This window comes from Bombina bombina, chromosome 1 (genome assembly GCF_027579735.1).
Source record: "Bombina bombina isolate aBomBom1 chromosome 1, aBomBom1.pri, whole genome shotgun sequence".
NCBI lineage: Eukaryota > Metazoa > Chordata > Amphibia > Anura > Bombinatoridae > Bombina > Bombina bombina.
The window spans coordinates 180140744-180167861 of record NC_069499.1 but is presented as its reverse complement, the minus strand read 5'-3'; the positions used below and the strand labels follow the sequence as shown (position 1 = coordinate 180167861).

At 39.6% G+C, this 27118-nt stretch overlaps 1 protein-coding gene across 9 annotated transcripts in view; it reads right to left on the bottom strand.

The window, feature by feature from the left end:
- RALGAPA1 (Ral GTPase activating protein catalytic subunit alpha 1) overlaps positions 1 to 27118 on the bottom strand; it is a 1007748-nt gene that overhangs the window by 200638 nt on the left and 779992 nt on the right. For all 9 annotated transcript variants that reach the window (XM_053697738.1, XM_053697739.1, XM_053697743.1 and 6 more), the window contains one exon: positions 14453 to 15305. In XM_053697738.1, coding sequence (XP_053553713.1) covers positions 14453 to 15305 — 853 coding nt within the window. The remainder of the gene's footprint in view (positions 1 to 14452; positions 15306 to 27118) is intronic.

Here is a 27118-nt window from a genome sequence, read left to right as displayed (position 1 = left end):
CCAGACGTTTGTGTAGAAGAATAGACAGAGCAGAAATCTGTCCCTTTAACGAACTAGCAGATAAGCCCTTTTCTAAACCCTCTTGTAGAAAGGACAATATCCTAGGAATCCTAACCTTACTCCATGAGTAACTCTTGGATTCGCACCAATATAAATATTTACGCCATATCTTATGGTAAATTTTTCTGGTAACAGGCTTCCTAGCCTGTATTAAGGTATCAATAACCGACTCCGAGAAGCCACGCTTTGATAGAATCAAGTGTTCAATCTCCATGCAGTCAGCCTCAGAGAAATTAGATTTGGATGGTTGAAAGGACCCTGAATTAGAAGGTCCTGTCTCAGAGGCAGAGACCACGGTGGACAGGACGACATGTCCACTAGGTCTGCATACCAGGTCCTGCCTGGCCACGCAGGCGCTATCAGAATCACCGAAGCTCTCTCCTGTTTGATCTTGGCAATCAAACGAGGAAGCATCGGGAATGGTGGAAACACATAAGCCATTTTGAAGACCCAAGGGGCTGTCAGAGCATCTATCAGCACCGCTCCCGGGTCCCTGGACCTGGATCCGTAACAAGGAAGCTTGGCATTCTGACGAGACGCCATGAGATCCAGATCTGGTTTGCCCCAACGATGAATCAGTTGAGCAAAGACCTCCGGATGAAGTTCCCACTCCCCCGGATGAAAAGTCTGGCGACTTAGAAAATCCGCCTCCCAGTTCTCCACGCCTGGGATGTAAATCGCTGACAGGTGGCAAGAGTGAGACTCAGCGAATTATCTTTGAGATTTCCAACATCGCTAGGGAACTTCTGGTTCCCCCTTGATGGTTGATGTAAGCCACAGTCGTGATGTTGTCCGACTGAAATCTGATGAACCTCAGAGTTGCTGAGGCCAAGCTAGGAGAGCATTGAATATTGCTCTTAATTCCAGAATATTTATTGGGAGGAGTTTCTCCTCCTGAGTCCATAATCCCTGAGCTTTCAGGGAGTTCCAGACTGCGCCCCAGCCTAGAAGGCTGGCGTCTGTTGTTACAATCGTCCAATCTGGCCTGCGAAAGGTCATCCCCTTGGACAGATGTGGCCAAGAAAGCCACCATAGAAGAGAATCTCTGGTCTCTTGATCCAGATTTAGTAGGGGGGACAAATCTGAGTAATCCCCGTTCCACTGACTTAGCATGCACAATTGCAGTGGTCTGAGATGCAGGCGCGCAAATGGTACTATGTCCATTGCCGCTACCATTAAGCCGATTACTTCCATGCACTGAGCTACTGACGGGTGTGGAATGGAATGAAGGACACGGCAAGCATTTAGAAGTTTTAATAACCTGGCCTCTGTCAGGTAAATTTTCATCTCTACAGAATCTATAAGAGTCCCTAGAAAGGGAACTCTTGTAAGTGGTAATAGAGAACTCTTTTCCACGTTCACCTTCCACCCATGCGATCTCAGAAATGCCAGAACTATCTCTGTATGAGACTTGGCAGTTTGAAAACTTGACGCTTGTATCAGAATGTCGTCTAGGTACGGAGTCACCGCTATGCCTCGTGGTCTTAGTACCGCCAGAAGTGAGCCCAGAACTTTTGTAAAGATTCTTGGAGCCGTAGCTAATCCGAAGGGAAGAGCTACAAACTGGTAATGCCTGTCTAGGAAAGCAAATCTTAGGTACCGATAATGATCCTTGTGAATCGGTATGTGAAGGTAGGCATCCTTTAAGTCCACTGTGGTCATGTACTGACCCTCTTGGATCATCGGAAGGATGGTTCGAATAGTTTCCATTTTGAATGATGGAACTCTTAGAAATTTGTTTAGGATTTTTAAGTCCAAGATTGGTCTGAAGGTTCCCTCTTTCTTGGGAACCACAAATAGATTTGAATAGAATCCCTGCCCGTGTTCCGTCCGCGGAACTGGGTGGATCACCCCTATTAGTAAGAGGTCTTGTACACAGCGTAGAAACGCCTCTTTCTTTATTTGGTTTGCTGATAACCTTCAAAGATTAAATCTCCCTCGTGGAGGAGAAGTTTTGAAGTCCAGGAGATATCCCTGAGATATGATCTCCAACGCCCAGGGATCCTGGACATCTCTTGCCCAAGCCTGGGCGAAGAGAGAAAGTCTGCCCCCCACTAGATCCGTTTCCGGATAGGGGGCCCTCTCTTCATGCTGTCTTGGGGGCAGCAGCAGATTTCTTGGCCTGCTTGCCCTTGTTCCAGGACTGGTTAACTTTCCAGCCCTGCCTGTAACGAGCAACAGCTCCTTCCTGTTTTGGAGCGGAGGAAGTTGATGCTGCTCCTGCCTTGAAGTTACGAAAGGCACGAAAATTAGACTGTTTGGCCTTTGATTTGGCCCTGTCCTGAGGTAGAGCATGGCCCTTACCTCCCGTAAAGTCAGCTATAATTTCTTTCAAGCCGGGCCCGAATAAGGTCTGCCCTTTGAAAGGAATATTAAGCAATTTAGATTTAGAAGTCACGTCAGCTGACCAGGATTTAAGCCATAGCGCTCTGCGCGCTTGGATGGCGAATCCGGAGTTCTTAGCCGTAAGTTTGGTTAAATGTACGACGGTATCAGAAACAAATGCGTTAGCTAGCTTAAGTGCTTTAAGCTTGTTCATAATTTCATCCAATGGAGCTGTGCGAATGGCCTCTTCCAGAGACTCAAACCAGAATGCCGCCGCAGCAGTGACAGGCGCAATGCATGCAAGGGGCTGTAAGATAAAACCTTGTTGAACAAACATTTTCTTAAGGTAACCCTCTAATTTCTTATCCATTGGATCTGAAAAGGCACAACTATCCTCCACCGGGATAGTGGTACGCTTAGCTAAAGTAGAAACTGCTCCCTCCACCTTAGGGACCGTCTGCCATAAGTCTTGTGTGGTGGCGTCTATAGGAAACATTTTCCTAAATATGGGAGGAGGGGAAAAAGGCACACCAGGTCTATCCCACTCCTTGCTAATAATCTCTGTAAGCCTTTTAGGTATAGGAAACACGTCAGTACACACCGGTACCGCATAGTATCTATCCAACCTACATAATTTTTCTGGAATTGCAACCGTGTTACAATCATTCAGAGCCGCTAATACCTCCCCTAGCAATATGCGGAGGTTCTCAAGCTTAAATTTAAAATTAGAAATCTCTGAATCCAGTCTCCCTGGATCAGATCCGTCACCCACAGAATGAAGCTCTCCGTCTTCACGTTCTGCAAACTGTGACGCAGTATCTGACATGGCTCTCACCTCATCCGCGAGCTCTGTCCTTAACCCAGAGCTATCGCGCTTGCCTCTTAATTCTGGCAATTTAGATAATACTTCTGTCATAACAGTAGCCATGTCTTGCAAAGTGATTTGTAAGGGCCTCCCTGATGTACTTGGCGCCACAAAATCACGCACCTCCTGAGCGGGAGGCGAAGGTACTGACACGTGAGGAGAGTTAGTCGGCATAACTTCCCCCTCGTTGTCTGGTGATAATTTCTTTACATGTAAAGATTGACTTTTATTTAAAGTAGCATCAATGCAATTAGTACACAAATTTCTATTGGGCTCCACATTGGCCTTTAAACATAGTGAACAAAGAGATTCATCTGTGTCAGACATGTTTAAACAGACTAGCAATGAGACTAGCAAGCTTGGAAATACTTTTCTAAATAAATTTACAAGCAATATAAAAAACGCTACTGTGCCTTTAAGAAGCACAAAAAGCTGTCACAGTTGAAATAACAATGAACCAAAATAGTTATAGCAACCAATTTTTCACAGTAAATGTATTAAGTTAGCAAAGGATTGCACCCACCAGCAAATGGATGATTAACCCCTTAATACCCAAAAACGGATAACAATTTAATAATTAACGTTTTTCTCACAGTCAAAACACACTGTCACAGGTCTGCTGTGACTGATTACCTCCCTCAAAATGAATTTTGAAGACCCCTGAGCTCTCTAGAGACGATCTGGATCATGGAGGATGAAGTAGACAGATTGTGACTGAATTTTTACTGCGCAAAAAAACGCTAAAATAGGCCCCTCCCACTCATATTACAACAGTGGGGAAGCTCAGAAAACTGTTTCTATGCAGAAAACAAAGATGGCCATGTGGTAAAAATCATGCCCCAATAAGTTTTATCACCAAGTACCTCACAAAAAACGATTAACATGCCAGTAACGTTTTAAACATACATTTGAAAAGTTATGAATTGTTATTAATAAGCCTGCTACCAGTCGCTTTTACTGCAGTTAAGGCTCATACATTATTTCAGTATTAACAGTATTTTCAGAGTCAATTCCATTACTTAAAAAAAACATAATTTATGCTTACCTGATAAATTCCTTTCTCCTGTAGTGTAGTCAGTCCACGGGTCATCATTACTTATGGGATATTAACTCCTCCCCAACAGGAAGTGCAAGAGGATCACCCAAGCAGAGCTGCTATATAGCTCCTCCCCTCTACGTCACACCCAGTCATTCGACCGAGAACCAAACGAGAAAGGAGAAACTATAGGGTGCAGTGGTGACTGGAGTATAATTTAAAAATTTAGACCTGCCTTACAAAACAGGGCGGGCCGTGGACTGACTACACTACAGGAGAAAGGAATTTATCAGGTAAGCATAAATTATGTTTTCTCCTGTTAAGTGTAGTCAGTCCACGGGTCATCATTACTTATGGGATACCAATACCAAAGCTAAGTACACGGATGACGGGAGGGACAGGCAGGATCTCTATACGGAAGGAACCACTGCCTGAAGAACCTTTCTCCCAAAAACAGCCTCCGAAGAAGCAAAAGTGTCAAATTTGTAAAATTTGGAAAAAGTATGAAGAGAAGACCAAGTTGCAGCCTTGCAAATCTGTTCAACAGAGGCCTCGTTCTTAAAGGCCCAAGTGGAAGCCACAGCTCTAGTAGAATGAGCTGTAATCCTTTCAGGAGGTTGCTGTCCAGCAGTCTCATAGGCTAAGCGTATTATGCTACGAAGCCAAAAGGACAGAGAGGTAGCAGATGCTTTTTGACCTCTCCTCTGTCCAGAATAAACGACAAACAGGGAAGAAGTTTGTCGAAAATCTTTAGTTGCCTGTAAATAAAATTTCAGGGCACGGACTACATCTAGATTGTGCAGAAATCGTTCCTTCTTTGAAGAAGGGTTAGAACACAATGATGGAACAACAATCTCTTGATTGATATTCTTGTTAGTTACTACCTTAGGTAAGAACCCAGGTTTAGTACGCAGAACTACCTTATCTGAATGAAAAATCCGATACGGAGAATCACAATGTAAGGCTGATAACTCAGAGACTCTACGAGCCGAGGAAATAGCCATTAAAAACAGAACTTTCCAAGATAACAGCTTGATATCAATGGAGTGAAGGGGTTCAAACGGAACACCCTGTAAAACGTTAAGAACTAAGTTTAAGCTCCACGGTGGAGCTACAGTCTTAAACACAGGCTTAATTCTAGCCAAAGCCTGACAAAAAGCCTGAACGTCTGGAACTTCTGACAGACGTTTGTGTAGAAGGATGGACAGAGCTGAGATCTGTCCCTTTAAAGAACTTGCAGATAAACCCTTTTCTAAACCTTCTTGTAGAAAAGACAATATCCTAGGAATCCTAACCTTACTCCATGAGTAACCCTTGGATTCGCACCAGTGTAAGTATTTACGCCATATCTTATGGTAAATTTTCCTGGTAACAGGTTTCCTAGCCTGTATTAAGGTATCAATTACTGGCTCCGAAAATCCACGCTTTGATAAAATTAAGCGTTCAATTTCCATGCAGTCAGCTTCAGAGAAATTAGATTTTGATGTTTGAAAGGACCCTGAATTAGAAGGTCCTGTCTCAGAGGCAGAGACCAAGGTGGACAGGATGACATGTCCACTAGATCTGCATACCAGGTCCTGCGTGGCCACGCAGGCGCTATTAGAATCACTGATGCTTTCTCCTGTTTGATCCTGGCAATCAAACGAGGAAGCATCGGGAAGGGTGGAAACACATAAGCCATCCTGAAGGTCCAAGGTGCTGTCAAGGCATCTATCAGGACCGCTCCCGGGTCCCTGGACCTGGACCCGTAATGAGGAAGCTTGGCGTTCCGGCGAGACGCCATGAGATCCATATCTGGATTGCCCCAACGTCGAAGTATTTGGGCAAAGACCTCCGGATGAAGTTCCCACTCCCCCGGATGAAAAGTCTGGCGACTTAGGAAATCCACCTCCCAGTTGTCCACTCCTGGGATGTGGATCGCTGACAGGTGGCAAGAGTGAGACTCTGCCAAGCGAATTATCTTTGATACTTCCATCATCGCTAAGGAACTTCTTGTCCCTCCCTGATGGTTGATGTAAGCCACAGTCATGATGTTGTCCGACTGAAACCTGATGAACCTCAGAGTTGCTAACTGAGGCCAAGCCAGAAGGGCATTGAGAACTGCTCTCAATTCCAGAATGTTTATTGGAAGGAGACTCTCCTCTTGAGTCCATGATCCCTGAGCCTTCAGGGAATTCCAGACAGCGCCCCAACCTAGTAGGCTGGCGTCTGTAGTTTCAATTGTCCAGTCTGGCCTGCTGAAGGGCATCCCCCTGGACAGATGTGGCCGAGAAAGCCACCATAGAAGAGAATCTCTGGTCTCCTGATCCAGATTCAGCGTAGGGGACAAATCTGAGTAATCCCCATTCCACTGACTTAGCATGCACAATTGCAGCGGTCTGAGGTGCAGGCGTGCAAAAGGAACTATGTCCATTGCCGCTACCATTAAGCCGATTACCTCCATGCATTGAGCCACTGACGGGTGTTGAATGGAATGAAGGGCACGGCAAGCATTTAGAAGCTTTGTTAACCTGTCCTCTGTCAGGTAAATTTTCATTTCTACAGAATCTATAAGAGTCCCCAAGAAGGGAACTCTTGTGAGTGGTAAGAGAGAACTCTTCTCCTCGTTCACTTTCCACCCATGCGATCTTAGAAATGCCAGTACTAACTCTGTATGAGACTTGGCAGTTTGAAAGCTTGACGCTTGTATCAGAATGTCGTCTAGGTACGGAGCTACCGAAATTCCTCGCGGTCTTAGTACCGCCAGAAGAGAGCCCAGAACCTTTGTAAAGATTCTTGGAGCCGTAGCCAACCCGAAGGGAAGAGCTAAAAACTGGTAATGCTTGTCTAGGAAGGCAAACCTTAGATACCGGTAATGTTCTCTGTGAATCGGTATGTGAAGGTAAGCATCCTTTAAATCCACTGTGGTCATGTACTGACCTCTTTGGATCATGGGTAAGATTGTACGAATAGTTTCCATCTTGAATGATGGAACTCTTAGGAATTTGTTTAGGATCTTTAAATCCAATATTGGTCTGAAGGTTCCCTCTTTTTTGGGAACCACAAACAGATTTGAGTAAAACCCTTGTCCGTGTTCCGACCGCGGAACTGGATGGATCACTCCCATTAGTAAAAGGTCTTGTACACAGCGTAGAAACGCCTCTTTCTTTATCTGGTTTGTTGACAACCTTGAAAGGTGAAATCTCCCTTGTGGAGGAGAAGCTTTGAAGTCCAGAAGATATCCCTGAGATATGATCTCCAACGCCCAGGGATCCTGGACATCTCTTGCCCAAGCCTGGGCGAAGAGAGAGAGTCTGCCCCCCACTAGATCCGTTACCGGATCGGGGGCCCTCACTTCATGCTGTCTTAGGGGCAGTAGCAGGTTTTCTGGCCTGCTTGCCCTTGTTCCAGGCCTGGTTAGGTTTCCAGCCTTGTCTGTAGCGAGCAACAGCTCCTTCCTGTTTTGGAGCAGAGGAAGTTGAAGCTGCTCCTGCCTTGAAGTTACGAAAGGCACGAAAATTAGACTGTCTAGCCCTGGGTTTGGCTCTGTCTTGAGGCAGGGCATGGCCTTTACCTCCCGTAATATCAGCGATAATTTCTTTCAAACCGGGCCCGAATAAAGTCTGCCCCTTGAAAGGTATGTTAAGTAGTTTCGATTTAGAAGTTACATCAGCTGACCAGGATTTTAGCCACAGCGCTCTGCGTGCCTGAATGGCGAATCCGGAATTCTTAGCCGTAAGTTTAGTTAAATGTACTACGGCATCAGAAATAAATGAATTAGCTAGCTTAAGGGTTTTAAGCTTAAGTGAAATCTCATCTAATGTCGCTGAGTCAAGGGTCTCTTCCAGAGACTCAAACCAAAATGCTGCCGCAGCCGTGACAGGTGCAATGCATGCAAGGGGTTGTAATATAAAACCTTGTTGAACAAACATTTTCTTAAGGTAACCCTCTAACTTTTTATCCATTGGATCTGAAAAGGCACAGCAATCCTCCACCGGGATAGTGGTACGCTTAGCTAAAGTAGAAACTGCTCCCTCCACCTTAGGGACCGTTTGCCATAAGTCCCGTGTGGTGGCGTCTATTGGAAACATTTTTCTGAATATAGGAGGGGGTGAGAAAGGCACACCGGGTCTGTCCCACTCCTTAGTAATAATTTCAGTAAGTCTCTTAGGTATAGGAAAAACGTCAGTACTCGTCGGTACCGCAAAATATTTATCCAACCTACACATTTTCTCTGGGATTGCAACTGTGTTACAATCATTCAGAGCCGCTAACACCTCCCCTAGCAATACACGGAGGTTTTCCAGCTTAAACTTAAAATTTGAAATGTCTGAATCCAATTTATTTGGATCAGATCCGTCACCCGCAGAATGAAGCTCTCCGTCCTCATGCTCTGCAAATTGTGACGCAGTATCAGACATGGCCCTAGCATTATCAGTATACTCTGTTCTCATCCCAGAGTGATCTCGTTTACCTCTAAGTTCTGGCAATTTAGACAAAACTTCAGTCATAACATTAGCCATGTCTTGTAAAGTGATTTGTAATGGCCGTCCTGATGTACTTGGCGTTACAATATCACGCACCTCCTGAGCGGGAGATGCAGGTACTGACACGTGAGGCAAGTTAGTCGGCATAACTTCCCCCTCGTTGTCTGGTGAATGTTGCTTAACATGTACAGATTGACTTTTATTTAAAGTAGCATCAATGCAATTAGTACATAAATTTCTATTGGGCTCCACCTTGGCTTTTGAACATATTGCACAAAGAGATTCCTCTGTGTCAGACATGTTTAAACAAACTAGCAATTAGACTAGCAAGCTTGGAAATACTTTTCAACTAAATTTACAAGCAATATGTAAAAACGTTACTGTGCCTTTAAGAAGCACACAAAAAAACTGTCACAGTTGAATAACAATGAACTGGATTAGTTATAGAAACCAAATTTAGCAAAGGATTGCACTCATTAGCAATGGATGATTAACCCTTAATATCAGAAAAAAACGTATAACAATTGAAAATATAAGCGTTTTTATCACAGTCAAGCACAGTCTCACAGGTCTGCTGTGAGTGATTACCTCCCTCAAAACTAGTTTTGAAGACCCCTGAGCTCTGTGGAGACGTCCTGGATCATGCAGGGAGAAAAAGACAGACTGTGACTGAATTTCTGTTGCGTAGTAAAAGCGCCAAAATAGGCCCCTCCCACTCACACTACAACAGTGAGGGAAGCTCAGTAAACTGTTTTAATTTAAAACAAACGACAGCCATGTGGAAAATAAAGCCCAAAACAATTTTCACCAAGTACCTCAGATAATTAAACGATTTAACATGCCAGTAAACGTTTAAAATCTAATATATGAAATGTCATTAAAAAGCCTGCTGCTAGTCGCTCACACTGCAAGTTAGGCTAAAAGTTATATGCATACAGTATTTTCCCAGTGAAGTGCCATTCCCCAGAAATACTTAAGTGTAAACATATATACAAATCAGCCTGATACCAGTTGCTACTACTGCATTTAAGGCTGTACTTACATTATATCGGTATTAGCAGTATTTTCTCAGTCAATTCCATTCCTTAGAAAATAATATACTGCAACATACCTCTTTGCAGGTGAACCTGCCCGCTGTCCCCTGATCTGAAGTTACCTTACTCCTCAGAATGGCCGAGAACAGCAAACGGATCTTAGTTACGTCCGCTAAGATCATATACAAAAACTCAGGTAGATTCTTCTTCAAATTCTGCCTGAGAAGGAAACAACACACTCCGGTGCCGTTTAAAATAACAAACTTTTGATTGAAGATATAAAAAACTAAGTTTAATCACCACAGTCCTCTCACACATCCTATCTATTAGTTGGGTGCAAGAGAATGACTGGGTGTGACGTAGAGGAGAGGAGCTATATAGCAGCTCTGCTTGGGTGATCCTCTTGCACTTCCTGTTGGGGAGGAGTTAATATCCCATAAGTAATGATGACCCGTGGACTGACTACACTTAACAGGAGAAATACATTCAGTGTACACACACTCATCAGCCTAATAGCAGTCGCTATCACTGCATTTAAGGCTGAACTTACTTTACATTGGTATCAGCAGTATTTTCTCAGTCAATTCCATTCCTCAGAAAAATAATTACTGCACATACCTCATTTGCAGGGGGGCCCTGCATGCTATTCCCCTTCTCTGAAGTTACCTCACTCCTCAGATGAGAACAGCCAGTGGATCTTAGTTACGTCTGCTAAGATCATAGAAAACGCAGGCAGATTCTTCTTCTAATGCTGCCTGAGAATAAACAGCACACTCCGGTGCCATTTAAAATAACAAACTTTTGATTGTAGAAATAAACTAAGTTAAAAAACACCACAGACCTCTCACAGCGACCTATCTTTAGTTAGGCTGTAAGAGAATGACTGAATATGACATGTGAGGGGAGGAGCTATATAGCAGCTCTGCTTGGGTGATCCTCTTGCAGCTTCCTGTTAGGAAGAGATATATTCCATAAGTAATGGATGACCCGTGGACTGACTACACTTAACAAGAGAAACTATGAATATAAGGAAGATTAGCAATCTTTCTGTGGAATAAGACTGAAAGAGCAGAAATCTGCCACATCAGAGAACTGGCAGACATACCCTTATCTAGAGTCTACCACCCTTTATATTGCAATTGGGCCATTCAAGGGTGTGTCTCTAATCTGACTTTTCCCATTGGGTCTTACACGAAAGGATTAATTGTTTACATCTCACGCTCATATCTTACTCATATAATCTACATATTCTAGCGTGTAAATCTCAATGTGTGTGTATTAATCCACGATAATAATAGTTTAAACATATCAATCATGTATTCTACCAATATCCCTAGTTTATAACCCGTAGGTAAACTTTAACAAACATTGTGTAGACACTTTTATCCCATTTACGTTGTAAACATACAAGGTTAAGAAATTACTAGGACTATAAAACATTGTGGTTCCAGTCCTGCTCGTTATTAGTAGGTCCATTATTTCTCTATAACACTGTATCATAGTGCCAGTTTAATTTCTTTTCTTCGTACACCTCCATCATTGCCAGGGAACTGCAATTTCCCCCCAGCTGGTTGATAGAAGCTACTGCTGTGACATTGTCAGTTTGAAAACCTAGATTTGGCTCCCTTTTCAAAGAGACCAAACTTGAAGGGCCCAGAAACTTCTAAAACACTGATTGGATCCCAAACACCATGTGTTGTCAGAGACCCCCAAACAACTCCCCAACCTGAGAAACTTGCATCTGTAGTGTTCACAGCCCAGGTAGAATGAGCAAAAGAAGCCCCTGACTAATAAACTGATGACCCTACCACGAAATAAGAGAGTGACTTGCACTAGGATTCAAAAATATCCTTTGAGACAGCTAAGTATAATCCCTGCACCACTAATGCAGCACAGCTTAAGAGGCATTGCATCTGAGGCTGCAATCATTGGACCTAGGACTTCCCTACACAGAGTTACTGAGTGTAATGAGAGAGACTCCAGGTTCAGACAAGCTGACAGCAATTGTAACCTTCTCTGCTCTGCTAGAGAAAGACTCATGGATACTGAATCTATTTGAAAACCCAAAAATGGTATCTATGGGTGGGGTACCAAATAACTCTAGAAAATGTATCCTCAAACCATGCTGTTGAAGAAACAACAAGTCAGTTGGTGTGAGCTTCTGCTAAAGGAAAAAGTGCAGCTTGAACCAAGATGTCGTCCATGTATGGAAACACTGCAATACCCTGAGACCTGATCACAGTCAAAAAGGCACCCAGAACCTTTGAGAATATTCTTGGAGCTGTAGCCACACCAAATGGAAGAGCAACAAACTGAAAATGCCTGTCCAGAATGGCAAACCTCAGAAACTGGAAAAAAATCTTTGTGAATAGGAATGTGAAGGTAATCCTTTAAAGCTATTTAAAAGGCAAAATAGTCCGAATGGCTTCCATTTTTAAAGATGGAATCCTTACAAACCAGTTCTGAGCTTTCAGATCTAGAACTGGTCTGAAAATACCTTCCTCCTTTGGGACAATAAAGAGATTTGAATAAAATCCCAGGACCTGGGACAATCACTCCCATAGCTTCCAAATCTGAGACAGACTGGAAAAAATCTTGAACTTTTACAGGATTCCATGGAACATTGGACAGGAAAAAACATCCTCTGGGAGGCCCTGTTCTGAAACCTATTCAATATCCCTGAGAAACTATATTCAGAACCCAGGGGTCAGGGACAGACTGAAAAGCAAGCCTGAGGAAATGAACAAAAGCTTTGCCTTTCCCTCTAGACTCTATCCTGAGGACGAAAAGTCCCTTTACCTCCAGTAGATATAATAGAATCAAAATCAGAGAAAAATAACTACTTTCCATGAAAGTAAAGAGATAATCGTCTAGATTGAGACACCATATCAGCATACCAGGATTCAAGCCATAAGGCTCTCCTGGCAAGGACTGCCAAAGACATGCTTTTGACATTACTCTTCATAATATTAAATACAGCATCACAAATAAAAGAATTTGCACTCGAGTAAACCCAGAAGATTTGCACTAGAAGAATCATCAGAATACTGCTCTGAAAGACTAGACAACCAGTAAGTAGAAGCAGCAACTACATCAGCAATAGAAATAGCTGGCCTGAGAATATAACCTGCATGTAAAAAGGCCCTTCTATGAAAAGACTAACCTTCTGTCTAAAGGGTCTTTAAAAGAAGTACCGTCTTCCAAAAGAATAATAGAATGTTTAGCCAGAGTGGAAATGGACCCATCCACCTTGTGAACTGTTTCTCATAATTCTAAATTAGCAGCAGGTAAAGGATATAACTTTTTAAACCTTGCAGAAAGAGTAAAATAATTACCTGGCATAGACCACTGCCAAGAAATTATGTCAGAGACAGTATCAGAAATAGGGAAAACCTCAGGGAGATTAACAACAGACTTAAAAATCGAATTTAAACGATTACAAGGCCTAACTTTAGGATCTTTAACACCTAAAGGAATTAAAACCTCTTTTAAAAGAGAACAAATATGTTCAACTTTAAACAAAAAGAGGAAATATCAACTTAAACATCAGATGAGGAGTCCTCAACCCCAGAGAAAACTTCACTATCTGTAGACATAACAGTATCCTTGGTCTCAGGGCACATAACACTTGTAGAAGGTAAAAGCTGAACCGACCTTTTACAGTTTTTTAAAAGCAGCCAGCGCCTCAGAAACTGCAGCCATGTTAAAGTTTTTTATAGTAGGTGATACCATATCAGCATTCTCCTGTAATGAACAAACAGTAGGTGCATTAGTACCCAAATAAACAGCATTAGATCGGGCTGATTGCATTAACAAATCTAAACATGAGTCACATAAATGTGCTGGAGAATGCACTTCAGCTTTTTTTTTTTTTTTTTACAATAAGCACACCTAATAATGGTAGACAGGTGTTTAAGAGACTGTTTCTTGGGTAGATTTAGGTACAAAACTCAACTGCTCCATTATAGCATATGGCAAAGCAATGCAATACACACAAGCTCTTACCCCCTTCCTAAGTAGTTTTTTTAAAATGTATATATAAACTTTAAAAAGTGCCAATAACTTAGCTATAGGAGAGTCTGAATGTTAATAAAAGATACTTACCAATAGATACTTGTCCACTGGCAAACAAGCAGCAGACAGCAAAACCAGTACCAGCAGAATAGGAATAGGATCCATAAAGGGAGGCTAAAGAGAAGTCCCTGCAAACAATTATAGAGAGTTTATGAAAAACTTCCCATAAGGTGAAAAAAGAATCACAAACCATAAACCATTTACATCCCTCGGCACAAGGGGAATCAGGCCTCAATATAGACTGAAAACCCCTCTCTCTGAAGAATCCAATGCACATGATTCTTCAACCGCCTCCAGCAGAGGCAAAGTAAAGACCAAGGTATGTGTGAGTTGGGAGGGGTTTTAGAGAGTTATTGGGGTTTAGGAATCTTTGCCTCCTCCTAGTGGTAGAGAAGAGTAATTCCCAAGAGTAATGGATCATGGACCACCTGTATGAAAGAAATATTGAAGACGTTTTTTTGAGGACCATGTCACTAACAAATAGTTACATGCTTTTAAAAATGTCATGTTGATATATTGGAATGCAGTGTTTAATTGCTGGTGTACATTATGTCTATAAAATATAATTCTTATTCTCCTTAAATGCCATTACCTTTTTTCCCATGAGTTCATGCCAAGAATGCTGAGCAGTAAGCGGGAATAGTAGAAGGCAGACTGGGGTTTTTGGTTGCTTGGCTCCTCCTGTGGCATTGCTCTCATGTGTAGGTTACTGTAATGCTTTTCCACAAATTCTCTCTCTTCTGCGCTCTGTTTGAGTATAGCATTGCTAACCTCGTTTTCAAGCTTTTCTGAAAAGCAAGCAGGTGGTGGAGATGGCACATTAAGAGGAACTCCAGCTCTCTGAAGGCACTCAGGACCTGTGGCTCCCAGGTAGTGCAAAAGACAGTCAAGAGCATCTTCCTCATCTGATAAGCTGTCCCACAGAGGCAGAGATTCCCGACCTCTCCTCCGTGAGCAAAGGGAAGTAATTTCCTCTGACTCAGTCTGGGTAGATGGGTGGTGTTCTTCTTGACTAACAGAGGGAGATATAAAAGCAGGCACTAGAGACAAACACTGTGATTTTAGTCCAGAAACTGGAAGTGAAGGTCCATACAGAATGGAAGAATCCCAACTGTACTTGCCAGACAGGTCACGCATGATGATGCGTACATTTGAGCTAGCAGGAGAAAGTTCCTCACCAGGAGTTAATTTCTCCTCTGCCTGAATCTGTAGACATGACACAAGTGTTGTACTATTAAGAACAAAAAACTGCAGATTAGGACTGTGGAAAAGCTGGGGAGAGAGGTCTGTGCTCTCACTATATGGATTGTCATGGTTCTCGCATATCTGGCTAGTCAGCATGGCAGGGTCTCCATTTATTGGATAATGGTCCAAGTGGTTCACAAGATGTACTATAACTGTCCGTGCGGCTACTGGGATCAGACCCTGCTGCTTTGGCGTTTTCACTGAAAAAAAAGAAGAAAAACAATTATAGCACAATGCTGGTAACACGTAGAAAAAGCATAGTGTCTCAATTTAAGACTATAACAGAAAATATTCAGTTACACTTTCAAATGGCCACTAAAGTGACTGAAATTAAAGGGATTTAATAGATAACAATGACATTAAATTATTTAGATTTTATAGAAGGGATAATTTGATACAGAAATTTGGCTTTCAACTTGAAATTTAATTACATATATCAAAGATTAATTAGAGACAATCTAAAACACAGAACATTTGAACAGTTTATTCAACAGTTGAAAGCCAAATTTCTATATCTAATTATCCCTTCTACTGTAATATTCACATATGTTCCGTTTTCTAAATATGACCTTCTACTGCTCCACATTTAGTATGTATAAGATTGTGCAATAAATGAAGTATATATATGGAGCCTTGATGTGCAACGTCCATGGCGAGGAGAGCCGGTCAGAGAAGCGTTAACATTTTCCTGTGATTTGCACAAAGACTAGGAAATCTGAGGATCAGCAACCTATTACTGGTGTAAGGAATACACCCTATATTACTGAACTTTATTCTTCCTGTAAAAGGAGTTTTCAAAATTATTGTGCTATCTGGGCTTCTTATGCTTTTGACCGACCTGTTTCTGCAAACTAAACCTCTGAAGCTTTTATGCAAATTAACCATTTCGCTTATGACACTATGGACTCTTAACCTATTAACTTCTTATTTTATTGTATGTATATGTTAGATGTTTTTTATGAAATATTTTTATGTGATTTGACATTGTATTAAATATTTTTCTTTTTTGCCATTCAGCTGGATATTATATATTAGCTCTTTATTGTGCTATTTCATTTTACCATTTTAGTAACGTACTACATATATTAAGCTGCCTGTTGGAACAGCGCAGTAGTTGTTTCTAGTAAACCTATTACTAGAAAACATTTTTTCTTTTGTACCATTTATCTATAAGGGATTGGGAATCCTTATATATTAGCTACTGCTTTGTATGAGTTTCTTTTAACCAGCGCTGTGACATCGTTTTTTTTCTGATGTATATATATATATATGTATATATATATATATATATATATATATATATATATATAAATATATATATATATATATAAATATATATATATAGGCTCAAAACTTCAAGCACTAAGATACTAACCAACTCAAAATGTTACTCGCCACTTTTGATCCCACCCACTACCTGCCCACACCTCACCCGCTAACCCAACCCCTCTTTACATATGTTTAGTCAATGTGAAACACCTTATTGTGCAGTAATTTATTAATATTGTTTTTGTTTTGAACCATCAATTAAATAATGCTACAAACAGTAATAGATTAACAATAAGTGCATAGCAGTTAGCAACTGAGTTACGCGCCAAATGCTGGACTAGGTGAGACGCTGTTGTTGCAGGCGATACAAGGGAGAACTTAGAGCCGGGTAACTAGGTGGCGGGAGACCAAGGCACCAGTCGGGATCCACAGCCGGCGGGCTGGAAGCTCCACTCCCCATTACCTTCAAGCAGGTCAGCTTCTCCCTAGGCAAGCGGAGACAGGGGGGAAGCATTCGGTGAGGCTCTCCCCCTTCGTGTCCCTAGGGCTTTGCCGGGAGTTACATCCACCCTCCGGGTGGTAGAATAGGATCAAACAACTAGCACTTTTTCCATCCAGTGCTACTAGGTAGCCCCCCCAGTATAAAAGGGCTGTGGAACTTAAGGGGTACAACTGCCTTCCCTGTAGACACCCATCCCATAAGTGGCCAATAGAACGGACTCTGCTATAGAAGGGCTAGTAAGGGTTAAAAAAAGAAAAACACCACTTAAACATGTGAACAATGTAGTATAAGCTACAATCTCATTTTGTTGGAGGGATTCCTCTATGGATTAAAGAGGGAAGAGGGAAGTGAAAGGGGAACATCGCTTTTTCTTTTTACTCAGCCCTATATGGGATAAATATGCCAATCTGAATCACGGCGAGCTGGAGTATAAACAGCGAGCTGGGCTGCTATAAAAGGCCCAGCCTGCAACATTGGGCACATTGGAGTGCCTCTATTTTTGGGAGTATAATGTAATCTGCTTTTTCTCTCTTCAAAGTTTTTCTGGTCCGACAGATTTACACATGTCCTGCATACCAAAACCTGAGAGGCCATGCTGGAGCAACCAGCAACACAAACGATTGTTCCATGGTGATTTTGGAGATCCCACTTGGAAGGAGAACTAGAGGCGGGAAAATATAAGCAGGTTGATAACACCAAGGAAGTGTCAATGCATCCACTGCTTCCGCCTGAAAATCCCTGAACCTGGACAGGTATCTGGGAAGTCTCTTGTTTAGATGAGAGGCCATCAGATCCATCTCTGGAAGACCCCACATCTGAACAAGTTGAGAAAACACATCTGGATGGAAAGACCACTCCCCTGGATGTAAAGTCTGATGGCTGAGATAATCTGCCTCCCAATTGTCTACACCTGGGATATGAACCACAGAGATTAGACAGGAGCTGGATTCCGCCCAAGCAAGTATCTAAGATATTTCTTTCATAGCTTTGGGACTGAGTCCCACCCTGATGATTGACATATGCCACTGTTGTGATATTGTCTGTCTGAAAACAAATGAACGGTTCTCTCTTCAACAGAGGCCAGTTCTAAAATATTGATTGGTAATCTCACCTCTTCAGATTTCCAAACCCCTTGTGCTGTCAGAGATCCCCAAACAGCTCCCCAACCTGAAAGACTTGCAACTGTTGTGATCACAGTCCAGGTTAGCTGAACAAAAGAAGCCCCTTGAACTAAACGCTGATGATTTAACCACCAAGTCAGAGAGTATCGAACATTGGGATTTAAGGATATTAATTGTGATATCTCTGTATAATCCCTGCACCAATGATTCAGCATACAAAGCTGGGGAGGTCTCATGTGAAAACGAGCAAAGGAAATCACGTCCGAAGCTGCAGTCATGAGACCTAAAACTTCCATTCACATAGCCACTTAATGGAATGACAGACTGAAGGTTCTGACAGGCTGCAACCAATTTAAACGTCTCTTGTCTGTTAGAGACAGAGTCATGGACACTGAATCTATCTGGAAGCCAAAAAAAGGTGACCATTGTCTGAGGAATCAAGAAACTCTTTGGTAAATTGATCCTCCAACCATGTTTGAGAAGAAACAACACTAGTTGATTCGTGTGAGATTCTGCAGAACGTAAAGACTGAGCGAGTACCAAGATATTGTCCAAATGAGGAACACCGCAATACCTCGCTCTCAGATTACAGAGAGTAGGACACCTAGAACCTTTGAAAAGATTCTTGGAGCTGTTGCTAGGCCAAATGGAAGAGCAACAAATTGGTAATGCTTGTCTAGAAAAGAGAATCTCAGGAACTGAAAATGATCTGAATGAATCGGAATATTAAGGTATACATCCTGCAAGTCTATTGTAGACATAAAATGTCCTTGCTGAACAAAAGGCAGAATAGTCCTTAAAGTCACCATTTGAAAGCTAGTACTCTTACATAACGATTCAACATTTTCAGATCCAGAACTGGTCTGAATTAATTTTCCTTCTTTGAGACAATGAATAGATTTGAATAAAACCCCAGACCCTGTTCCTGAAAAAGAACTGGTATGATTACCCTTGAAACTCCAGGTCTAAAACACACTTCAGGAAAGCCTGAGCATTTACTGTATTTGCTGGGATGCATGAGAGAAAAAAATCTTCTCACAGGAGGTCTTACTCAGAATCCTATTCGATACCCCTGAGAGACAATACTCTGAAACCATTGATTTTGGACAGAATTTATCCAAACATCCTAGAAAAAAAAACCTTAATCTTCCCCTGGAATGAGGGCCGCACCTTCATGCGGACTTAGGGGCTGGCTTTGGTTTCTTAAATGGCTTGGATTTATTTCAATTAGATGAAAATTTCCAATTGGAAATATTCCTTGAGGGAATGATTAGGTTTTTGTTCCTTATTTGACAAAAAGAACGAAAACGGCTAGAAGCTTTAGATTTACCCTTAGGTCTCTTATTACCTTGGAAATAAGAGATAGCAATCTAGACTTAGAAGTCATATTAGCATTCCAATATTTAAGCCACAAAGCTCTTCTAGCTAAAATAGCTAAAGACATAGGTCTAACATCAATCTTGATGATATAAAAAAAATGGTAACAGAAATGATTAGCATGTTGCAGTAAACAAACAATGCTAGATAAATCAGAATCCAATTCTTGTTGCGCTAAATTCTCCAACAAAAATGTTGATGCAGCTGCAACATCCGCCAAAGAAATTACAGGCCTGAGAAGATGACCTGAATATAAATAAGCTTTCCTTAGATAAGATTCAAGTTTCCTATCTAAAAGGAACTTAAGTACTATCTTCCATAGGAATAGAGGTAAGTACAGCAAGAGTAGAAATAGCCCCATCAACTTTGGGGATCTTTTCCCAAAACTCTCTAAAAATTACTGGTAAAGGATACAATTTTTTAAACCTTGAAGAAGGAAAAAAAAAAAGTAACCGGCTTATTCCATTCCTTAGAAATCACATCAGAAATAGCATCAGGAACAGGAAAAAACCTCTGAAGTAACCACAGGAGGTTTTAAAAAACAGAATTTACTAGTTCTAATATCAAAGGACTAGTTTCCTTAATATCCAAAGTAATTAACACTTCTTTAAACAAAGAATGAAAATATTCATTTAAATAAATAAGATTTGTTAGTGTCAATATCTGAGGAAGGATCTTCTGAATCAGATAGATTCTCATCAGAGGAGGATAATTCATTATGTTGTCGGCCATTTGAAATTTCATCAACCTTATGAGAAGTTTTAAAAGACCTTTTATATTAATTAGAAGGCGGAATAGCAGACAAAGCCTTCTGAATAGAATCAGTAACAAATTCTTAAAATTCATAGGTATAACATGTACATTAAAAGTTGAAGGAACAGCAACAGGCAATGTACTATTAATTACTGATGGACATATTATCTGCATGTAAAAGTTTATCATGACAACTATTTACAAATGACAATCGGAAATAAAATTAACTTTTTTTGGTAGAACCCATATCAGGCAGCAAAGTTCCAACAGATACTTCTGAGACAGGATCAGATTGTGACACCTTGCAAAATGTAAAATAAAACACAACATATAAAGCAAAATTATCAATTTCCTTATATGACAGTTTCAGGAATGGGAAAAAAATGCAAATTGCATAGCCCTCTGACATAGAAAAAGGCAAGAGGCAAATAGCAATGGAGTGATAAAATAATGAAAAAATTTGGCGGCAAGTATGACGCACAACAAACTGAAATTTTTTTGGCGCTAAAAACGTACGGAATGACACACTTGCGTCACTAACGACGCAACCATGTGTAAGGAACTCGGCGTCAACTACGATGCTGGAAATTACTAACTTGCGTCAACGGACGTACTTTTGCGCCAAGAATGACGCCATAAAGACTAGCATTTGGCGCACCCGCAGGCCTAATTCTGCCCGCAATTTATATAAATAATGTAGTAATTTGAAAAAAAAGAAGACTAAAACCCAGGTAAGAAAAATATTTCTTAATATGTTTATTTTCCCCAAATATGAAACTGACAGTCTGCAAAAAAGGAAATACATGAACCTGACTCATGGCAAATATAAGTACAATACATATATTTAGAACTTTATATTAATGAATAAAGTTGCAAACCATAGCTGAGGTGTCTTAAGTAATAAAAACATACTTGCCGAAAGACACCTATCCACATACAGCAGATTGCTAAACCAGTACTGAAACAGTTATCAGTAGAGGTAATGGTATATGAGAGTATATTGTCGATCTGAAAAGGGAGGTAGGAGATTAATCTCTACGACCGATAACAGAGAACCTATGAAATAGATCTCCCGTGAGGAAAACCATTGCATTCAATAGGAGATATTCCCTTCACATCCCTCTGACATTTCCTGTACTCTGAGAGGAATCGGGCTTCAACAATGCTGAGAAGCGCATGTCAACGTAGAAATCTTAGCATAAACTTACTTCACCACCTCCATAGGAGGCAAAGTTTGTAAAACTGAATTGTGGGTGTGGTGAGGGGTGTATTTATAGGCATTTTGAGGTTTGGGAAACTTTGCCTCTCCTGGTAGGAATGTATATCCCATACGTCACTAGCTCATGGACAATTGCCAATTACATGAAAGAAATTGATATAGGTGTATTGCAGGAAACACATTTGGATGATTTTGAAAGCCAAAAATTAAAATGGGGCTGGGTAGGGGCGGTTGTTTTTGCCCCAGGAGCACATAGGAAGAATGGGGTAGCTATAGTTTTCAGGAAAAATTTACAATATCAAATTCTTAGGCGGGTAATGGATCAACAGGGTAGTTTCATTATTCTTGAATTAGAAGTGGGGAGGAAAAACGTGGTATTCTGTAACATATATGGCCCTAAAGAAAAAAAACGCCCTTTTGGGAGACAATTCAATCTAAACTAGTGGAATTTGATAAGAATATCATAGTAGGTGGCGATTTAAATCTGGCTCCATCAGAGTGTATGGATAGGAAAAGAATGGGGAAAAAAGATCGGTTGGGTAATGGGGATACTAAAATATTTAGAGCATTTTGCAATAATTTAGAAATGTTGGATATTTGGAGGAACGCTCACCCGGACAGTAAAGAGTTTACTTGTCTTTCCAAGGCAAACAAATCCCTATCTCGCATTGACATATTTTTAATTAGTAAAAATGTATTTTCCTTTGTTCAAAAAAACAGAAATTCATCCAATCACCATCTCTGACCAGGCCCCAATATCACTGTCCCTAGCAATTAAAGGGACACTGTACCCAAAAAATTAATTTTGTGATTCAGATTGAGCATGAAATTTTAAGCAAATTTCGAATTTACTCCTATTATCAAATTTTCTTCATTATCTTGGTATCTTTATTTGAAATGCAAGAATGTAAGTTTAGATGCCGGCCCATTTTTGGTAAACAACCTGGGTTGTCCTTGCTGATTGGTGGATAAATTCATCCACCAATAGAAAAGTGCTGTCCAGAGTACTGAAACAAAAAAAAAAGCTTAGATGCCTTCTTTTTCAAATAATGATAGCAAGAGAACGAAGAAAAATTGATAATAGGAGTAAATTAGAAAGTTGCTTAAAATTGCATGCTCTTTCTGAATTACAAAAGAAAAAACTTGGGTTCAGTGTCCCTTTAAGCCAGGCAAATCATTAAACAATATATTGTTCTTTCCTAGTTACTTATATAATAATTTAAGGTTTAGGGAATTTTTAATTAATCAATGGGCTGATTATTACACGAGGAATAATGAATCAGTTCAGAATGTAGAATGTATCTGGCAAGCATTCAAGGCAGTTATACGGGGGGAAATTTTAGCCTTTATAGTCAGAATGAAGAGGAAAAATAATAAATATTGGTTCCAACTCACGAATCAAATAGTAAATAAATACCAAAATTATTTAAGGAATAATAGTAAAAAACAATTGGGAAGAATATTTAGAAGCAAAAAGGCAAAGAGATAACTGGTGTATCCTGAAAGAATCTCCGAGTGAGCTTAGGAGCAATAGCAAATTTATGTCCTATGGTAATAAAATAGGAAAATTCTTAGCAAGAATAGTAAACTGCCAGAAGTCAAATAAAGTAATAACATCTATTAGAGTCAGGGACAAAATATCTCAAGACATTATTGGTGAATTTTATCAATACTTCCAAAATTTATATGGGGTGAAAGTAGTAGACCAACAAAGGAAAGAGGCGTTCTGGGCTAATATTCTCCCCCAAATATCAAAGGAGGATTTAGAAATGCTGAACTCTCCAATTTTGGATGAGGAGATTAAAAAAGCTATAAAAAAATTGAAGCTTAATAAGGCCCCAGGTCCAGATGTTTTACCAGGAGAATTATATAAAATCACTGATAATCAAATTATTCCCGTATTAAATAAGGTATATAACTCCTCCTTTTTAGAAGGTAAACCCCCATCTAAGTACTTCACCGAATCTAGAATTATTTTGATTCCTAAACAGGTGAAATATTTGAAACTAATAGACTCTTATAGGCCTATTTCGCTCCTCAACGTGGAATATAAAACTTTAACACACATCTTGGCTAGTAGACTCCAATTAATTATTGGTTCACTTGTTCACCCAGACCAAACTGGGTTTATTAAAGGAAGAACATTGGTGAATAATATTAGGAAATTGGAAATAGCAATAAATTATTGTGAAGTAGTGGAGAAGGCAGGAACTTTTTTAGGACAGGATGCAGCAGTTATTTCTTTAGATACACAAAAACCCTTCAACTCCCTATTTTGGGATCATATGTTTTTCACCCTTGGGAACTTTGGAATTAAAGATAACTTTCTTAATACTATTATCAATATTATATTCTTCTCCCCTAGCAGCTCTAGTTATTAATTGTACCACAACAGATACATTTACCTTACAGCGCGGGACTAGACAAGGTTGTCCTATCTCTCCGCTTCTCTTCGATTTATCTTTAGAACCATTGGCTATATACTTTAGGAACCATCTTGAGGGAATCAATATTGGGCAGCATAAAATTCAACAGGCAATATATGCAGACGACTTCCTTATCTTTACCCAAAACTTACGAATTAATCTCCCTCTAATTACGAATGTACTAGATGCATTTCAAGCTTTTACAGGATTAGTAGTAAATAAAGATAAGTCTGAAATACTGTGGTTAATTAAGCATAGGAACTCGCCCCCAATACCGTTTAAAGAGGCCAAAGATTATATTACATACCTCGGGGTGAAGTTCACACGGGAAACAAGCACGTGGTATAGGTTAAATTTCCTACCAATGATTCAGTCTCTTAAGGAAGATACAGAAAAGTGGATGGAGCTTTATTTATATATTCCAGGCCCTACCACTTTTATTATCTAAAAGAGACATACTTGTAATTAACAAATACATAACACAGTTTATTTGGAAAAAAAAAGAAGCCAAGAATAGCTATGAAACGTTTGTCTGTAGGGAAAAAGGCTGTAGGATTGGCCATACCAGACTTTGAATCTTATAATATTGCCGTAAATATGAAATATGTCTTGGACTGGTTTCTTGAGAAAGGACATTTCTCAATCTATGACTTGGTTGCTCCCCTCTCGTTAAAAGCCCTGGTACATATGCCCCTGAAATTAATCCCAAAGGAAATTAAACTATTAACAGTTATAGAACAACCTATTCAGGCTTGGCGCAAGTTTTGTATTAAACTAGGTATTAACTACAGGGTCTCCCCTTTTTTAACCATCAGAGGGAATCCCGAATTTGTGGAAGGATATGAGTCTGCTAGGTTCGGTATATTGTCTAGCTTGGGGGTCAGATACATAGCTCAACTAATTAATATGGGAGAAAATAGAACCAAAACTTTTGACGAATGCAAGTTAGTTTTTGGGATTACAAATTGCCAATTTTTTTAGTATCTACAACTTCGGCACTACGCCGAGCAATTTCTTAGACTAAATGATCTGGATTGGAACAATGAATCTCTGAAGCAGGTAATAATATTATTTTGGTTAAGGAAATTATCTCTACTATTTATAAGTTCTTATTAATTGCACAAGAACAAAGTAATATCAGATATCTTAAGTTAAAATGGAGCGAGATCTGTGTAAATCAAAATGAGCTGGAATCTATGACGAGTTCTGTGACGAGAACTGTTCAAGCTATGTTGGGAGAATACTTTAGGGAGCAGCAAGTTAAGATGCTTTATCAAACCATTACCACCCCTAAAATCATCTCACACTGGGTTAAAGAAGGGGCTAAACCATCATGTATCAAGTGTAAATTTAATTCGGCAGATATGATTCATCTTTTTTGGTCCTGCCCAATAATACAAAGATTCTGGGGTAAAACTTAATTTTCAGTTTCAAAATTTTTGAATCAGTTTGTATATTTGAGTTCCCAGAATGTGTTTTTTTTTTTAACAACTAAGGAGGAAACTGGTGGAAATATTTTATTATTAAACACAGATATTCTATTGGGTAGGAAAATAATATTGAGTAACTGGCAGTCTTCTAAAGAGCCTAAACTTTCAGAACTCAAAAGTAACATATCACATCAAATGTTCTTAGAACTAGTTAAAGTACAGATGGAACTAATATTAATTCCTTTTTTACAAAATGGGGAAAATATATTAAATCATTAGACATTAACACCCCAAAATTTGTAATTTCTCCCTTTAAAAACTCAATTTTTATATTAGAGGCTAATTTAAGGGGTGAATGGCTGTATCCCAGGCCTGATGACTAGGGGAAGGGTGTTTCTTTTGTCCCTTCCCCCCCCCCCCTTTTTGTGTTTTTTTTTTTTTTTTTTTGTTAGGATTGGTTAAATAATATAAAATTTTCTAACAGTCTATTATAGTAGTATTCTACAAAGCTCGCATTTATATATTTTATGCTATCTGAATTAATTGATATGGGTCACCTTAAGTTTTAACATGAGGTTTATCAATGATTTACTATTGAACTGGCTGCTTGACAGTGTTTATGTAAAATGATTATTTTAGGACCCTGCTGTGTAATAAGGTTTTGCTCTGTATTTCTTTTATCCTGCGAGGTGCAAGAAGCAAGTGTGCTTAGTATAATTTGTTTTTACTGTTGGAATATATAAATAAATATTTAGAAAGCAAGATAAACTAGGGTTCTGGGGAAGTCAACAGCTGGACAGAAGTTGAAGGGAAGTTGTTGAACTGAGAGAATTTTAAACCCTGTATATATTAAAAAGTGAAATTGCTTTAGTTATGCTGATTAAACCCCACAATACCCCCCTTGCATCTTCAGTGGAAAGAGAAAGGATAACTGCATTCACTTTATATATTAGAGGACATGACTACTCTGAATCCCTTACATTTTTTAGTCTACTGTAATTACAACAAATACAACTTGTAATTGTAATATTTCCCCTTTTATTTATCATACTGTTTTATAGTTACTTTTAAAAATCTTTGAATAAAGAGAATTTGGTCATTTCAAAATATTTAATCATGATTGGCCTTATACAAAGGTAACAAATGCGACAAGTTTTAATAATAAACATTGGATTACACTTTCTAACATTACTTGTCAATTGGTGGTTCAATAGAATACTTAAGATTATTTCTAAGTCATCTGATGACTGCACTTACAACTGTCACTTAGCATAAGACAAAGTTTAATGCTAGGTCACCAGGGGAATATATATTAGCATCATTTTCAAATTAAGGAGAGAAATCAAACTTATCATTCCAACTAATATACCACTCTTATCGGCTATCCAATAATTAAACAAAGCATTTGGTAAAAATCTACAATTCATCTTTATTTAGGAGCTCATGCCTGAGGCTCTGGTGATATTAGAAAAGCTGTAAACATATGGGATCAATTACTTTCTCTCTGCTTTAATTAAAGTTCGGTATACGCAACCTTTATGCAAACTAATGAAAATCAGATTAAGATCATTTTTTATAAGTGGATATTTTAAATAGAGCTTTAAATGTAGCTAACGTTCTTTTTAAAAAAAAAATGTTATCACCCTTTCCAGTCTAAAATTAAACTGATAATAAATTATTGTGTTATCAAATACGACGTTGGAACATGTCTGGGAGAGCAGCCTAATGTATTTTTGTGCTATAACCATATTTGGTAAGGAAGTTAAATTCATCAATATTGCAAAAAATATAATTAAAAACTACAAATACCACTAATACAGTACATATATGTAACTGGTTTTATAATGTTAAACATTATCCAATAATAACATTTATAAGGGTTTTAAACAATTTGATGATAAATGAAAACAAAAAAT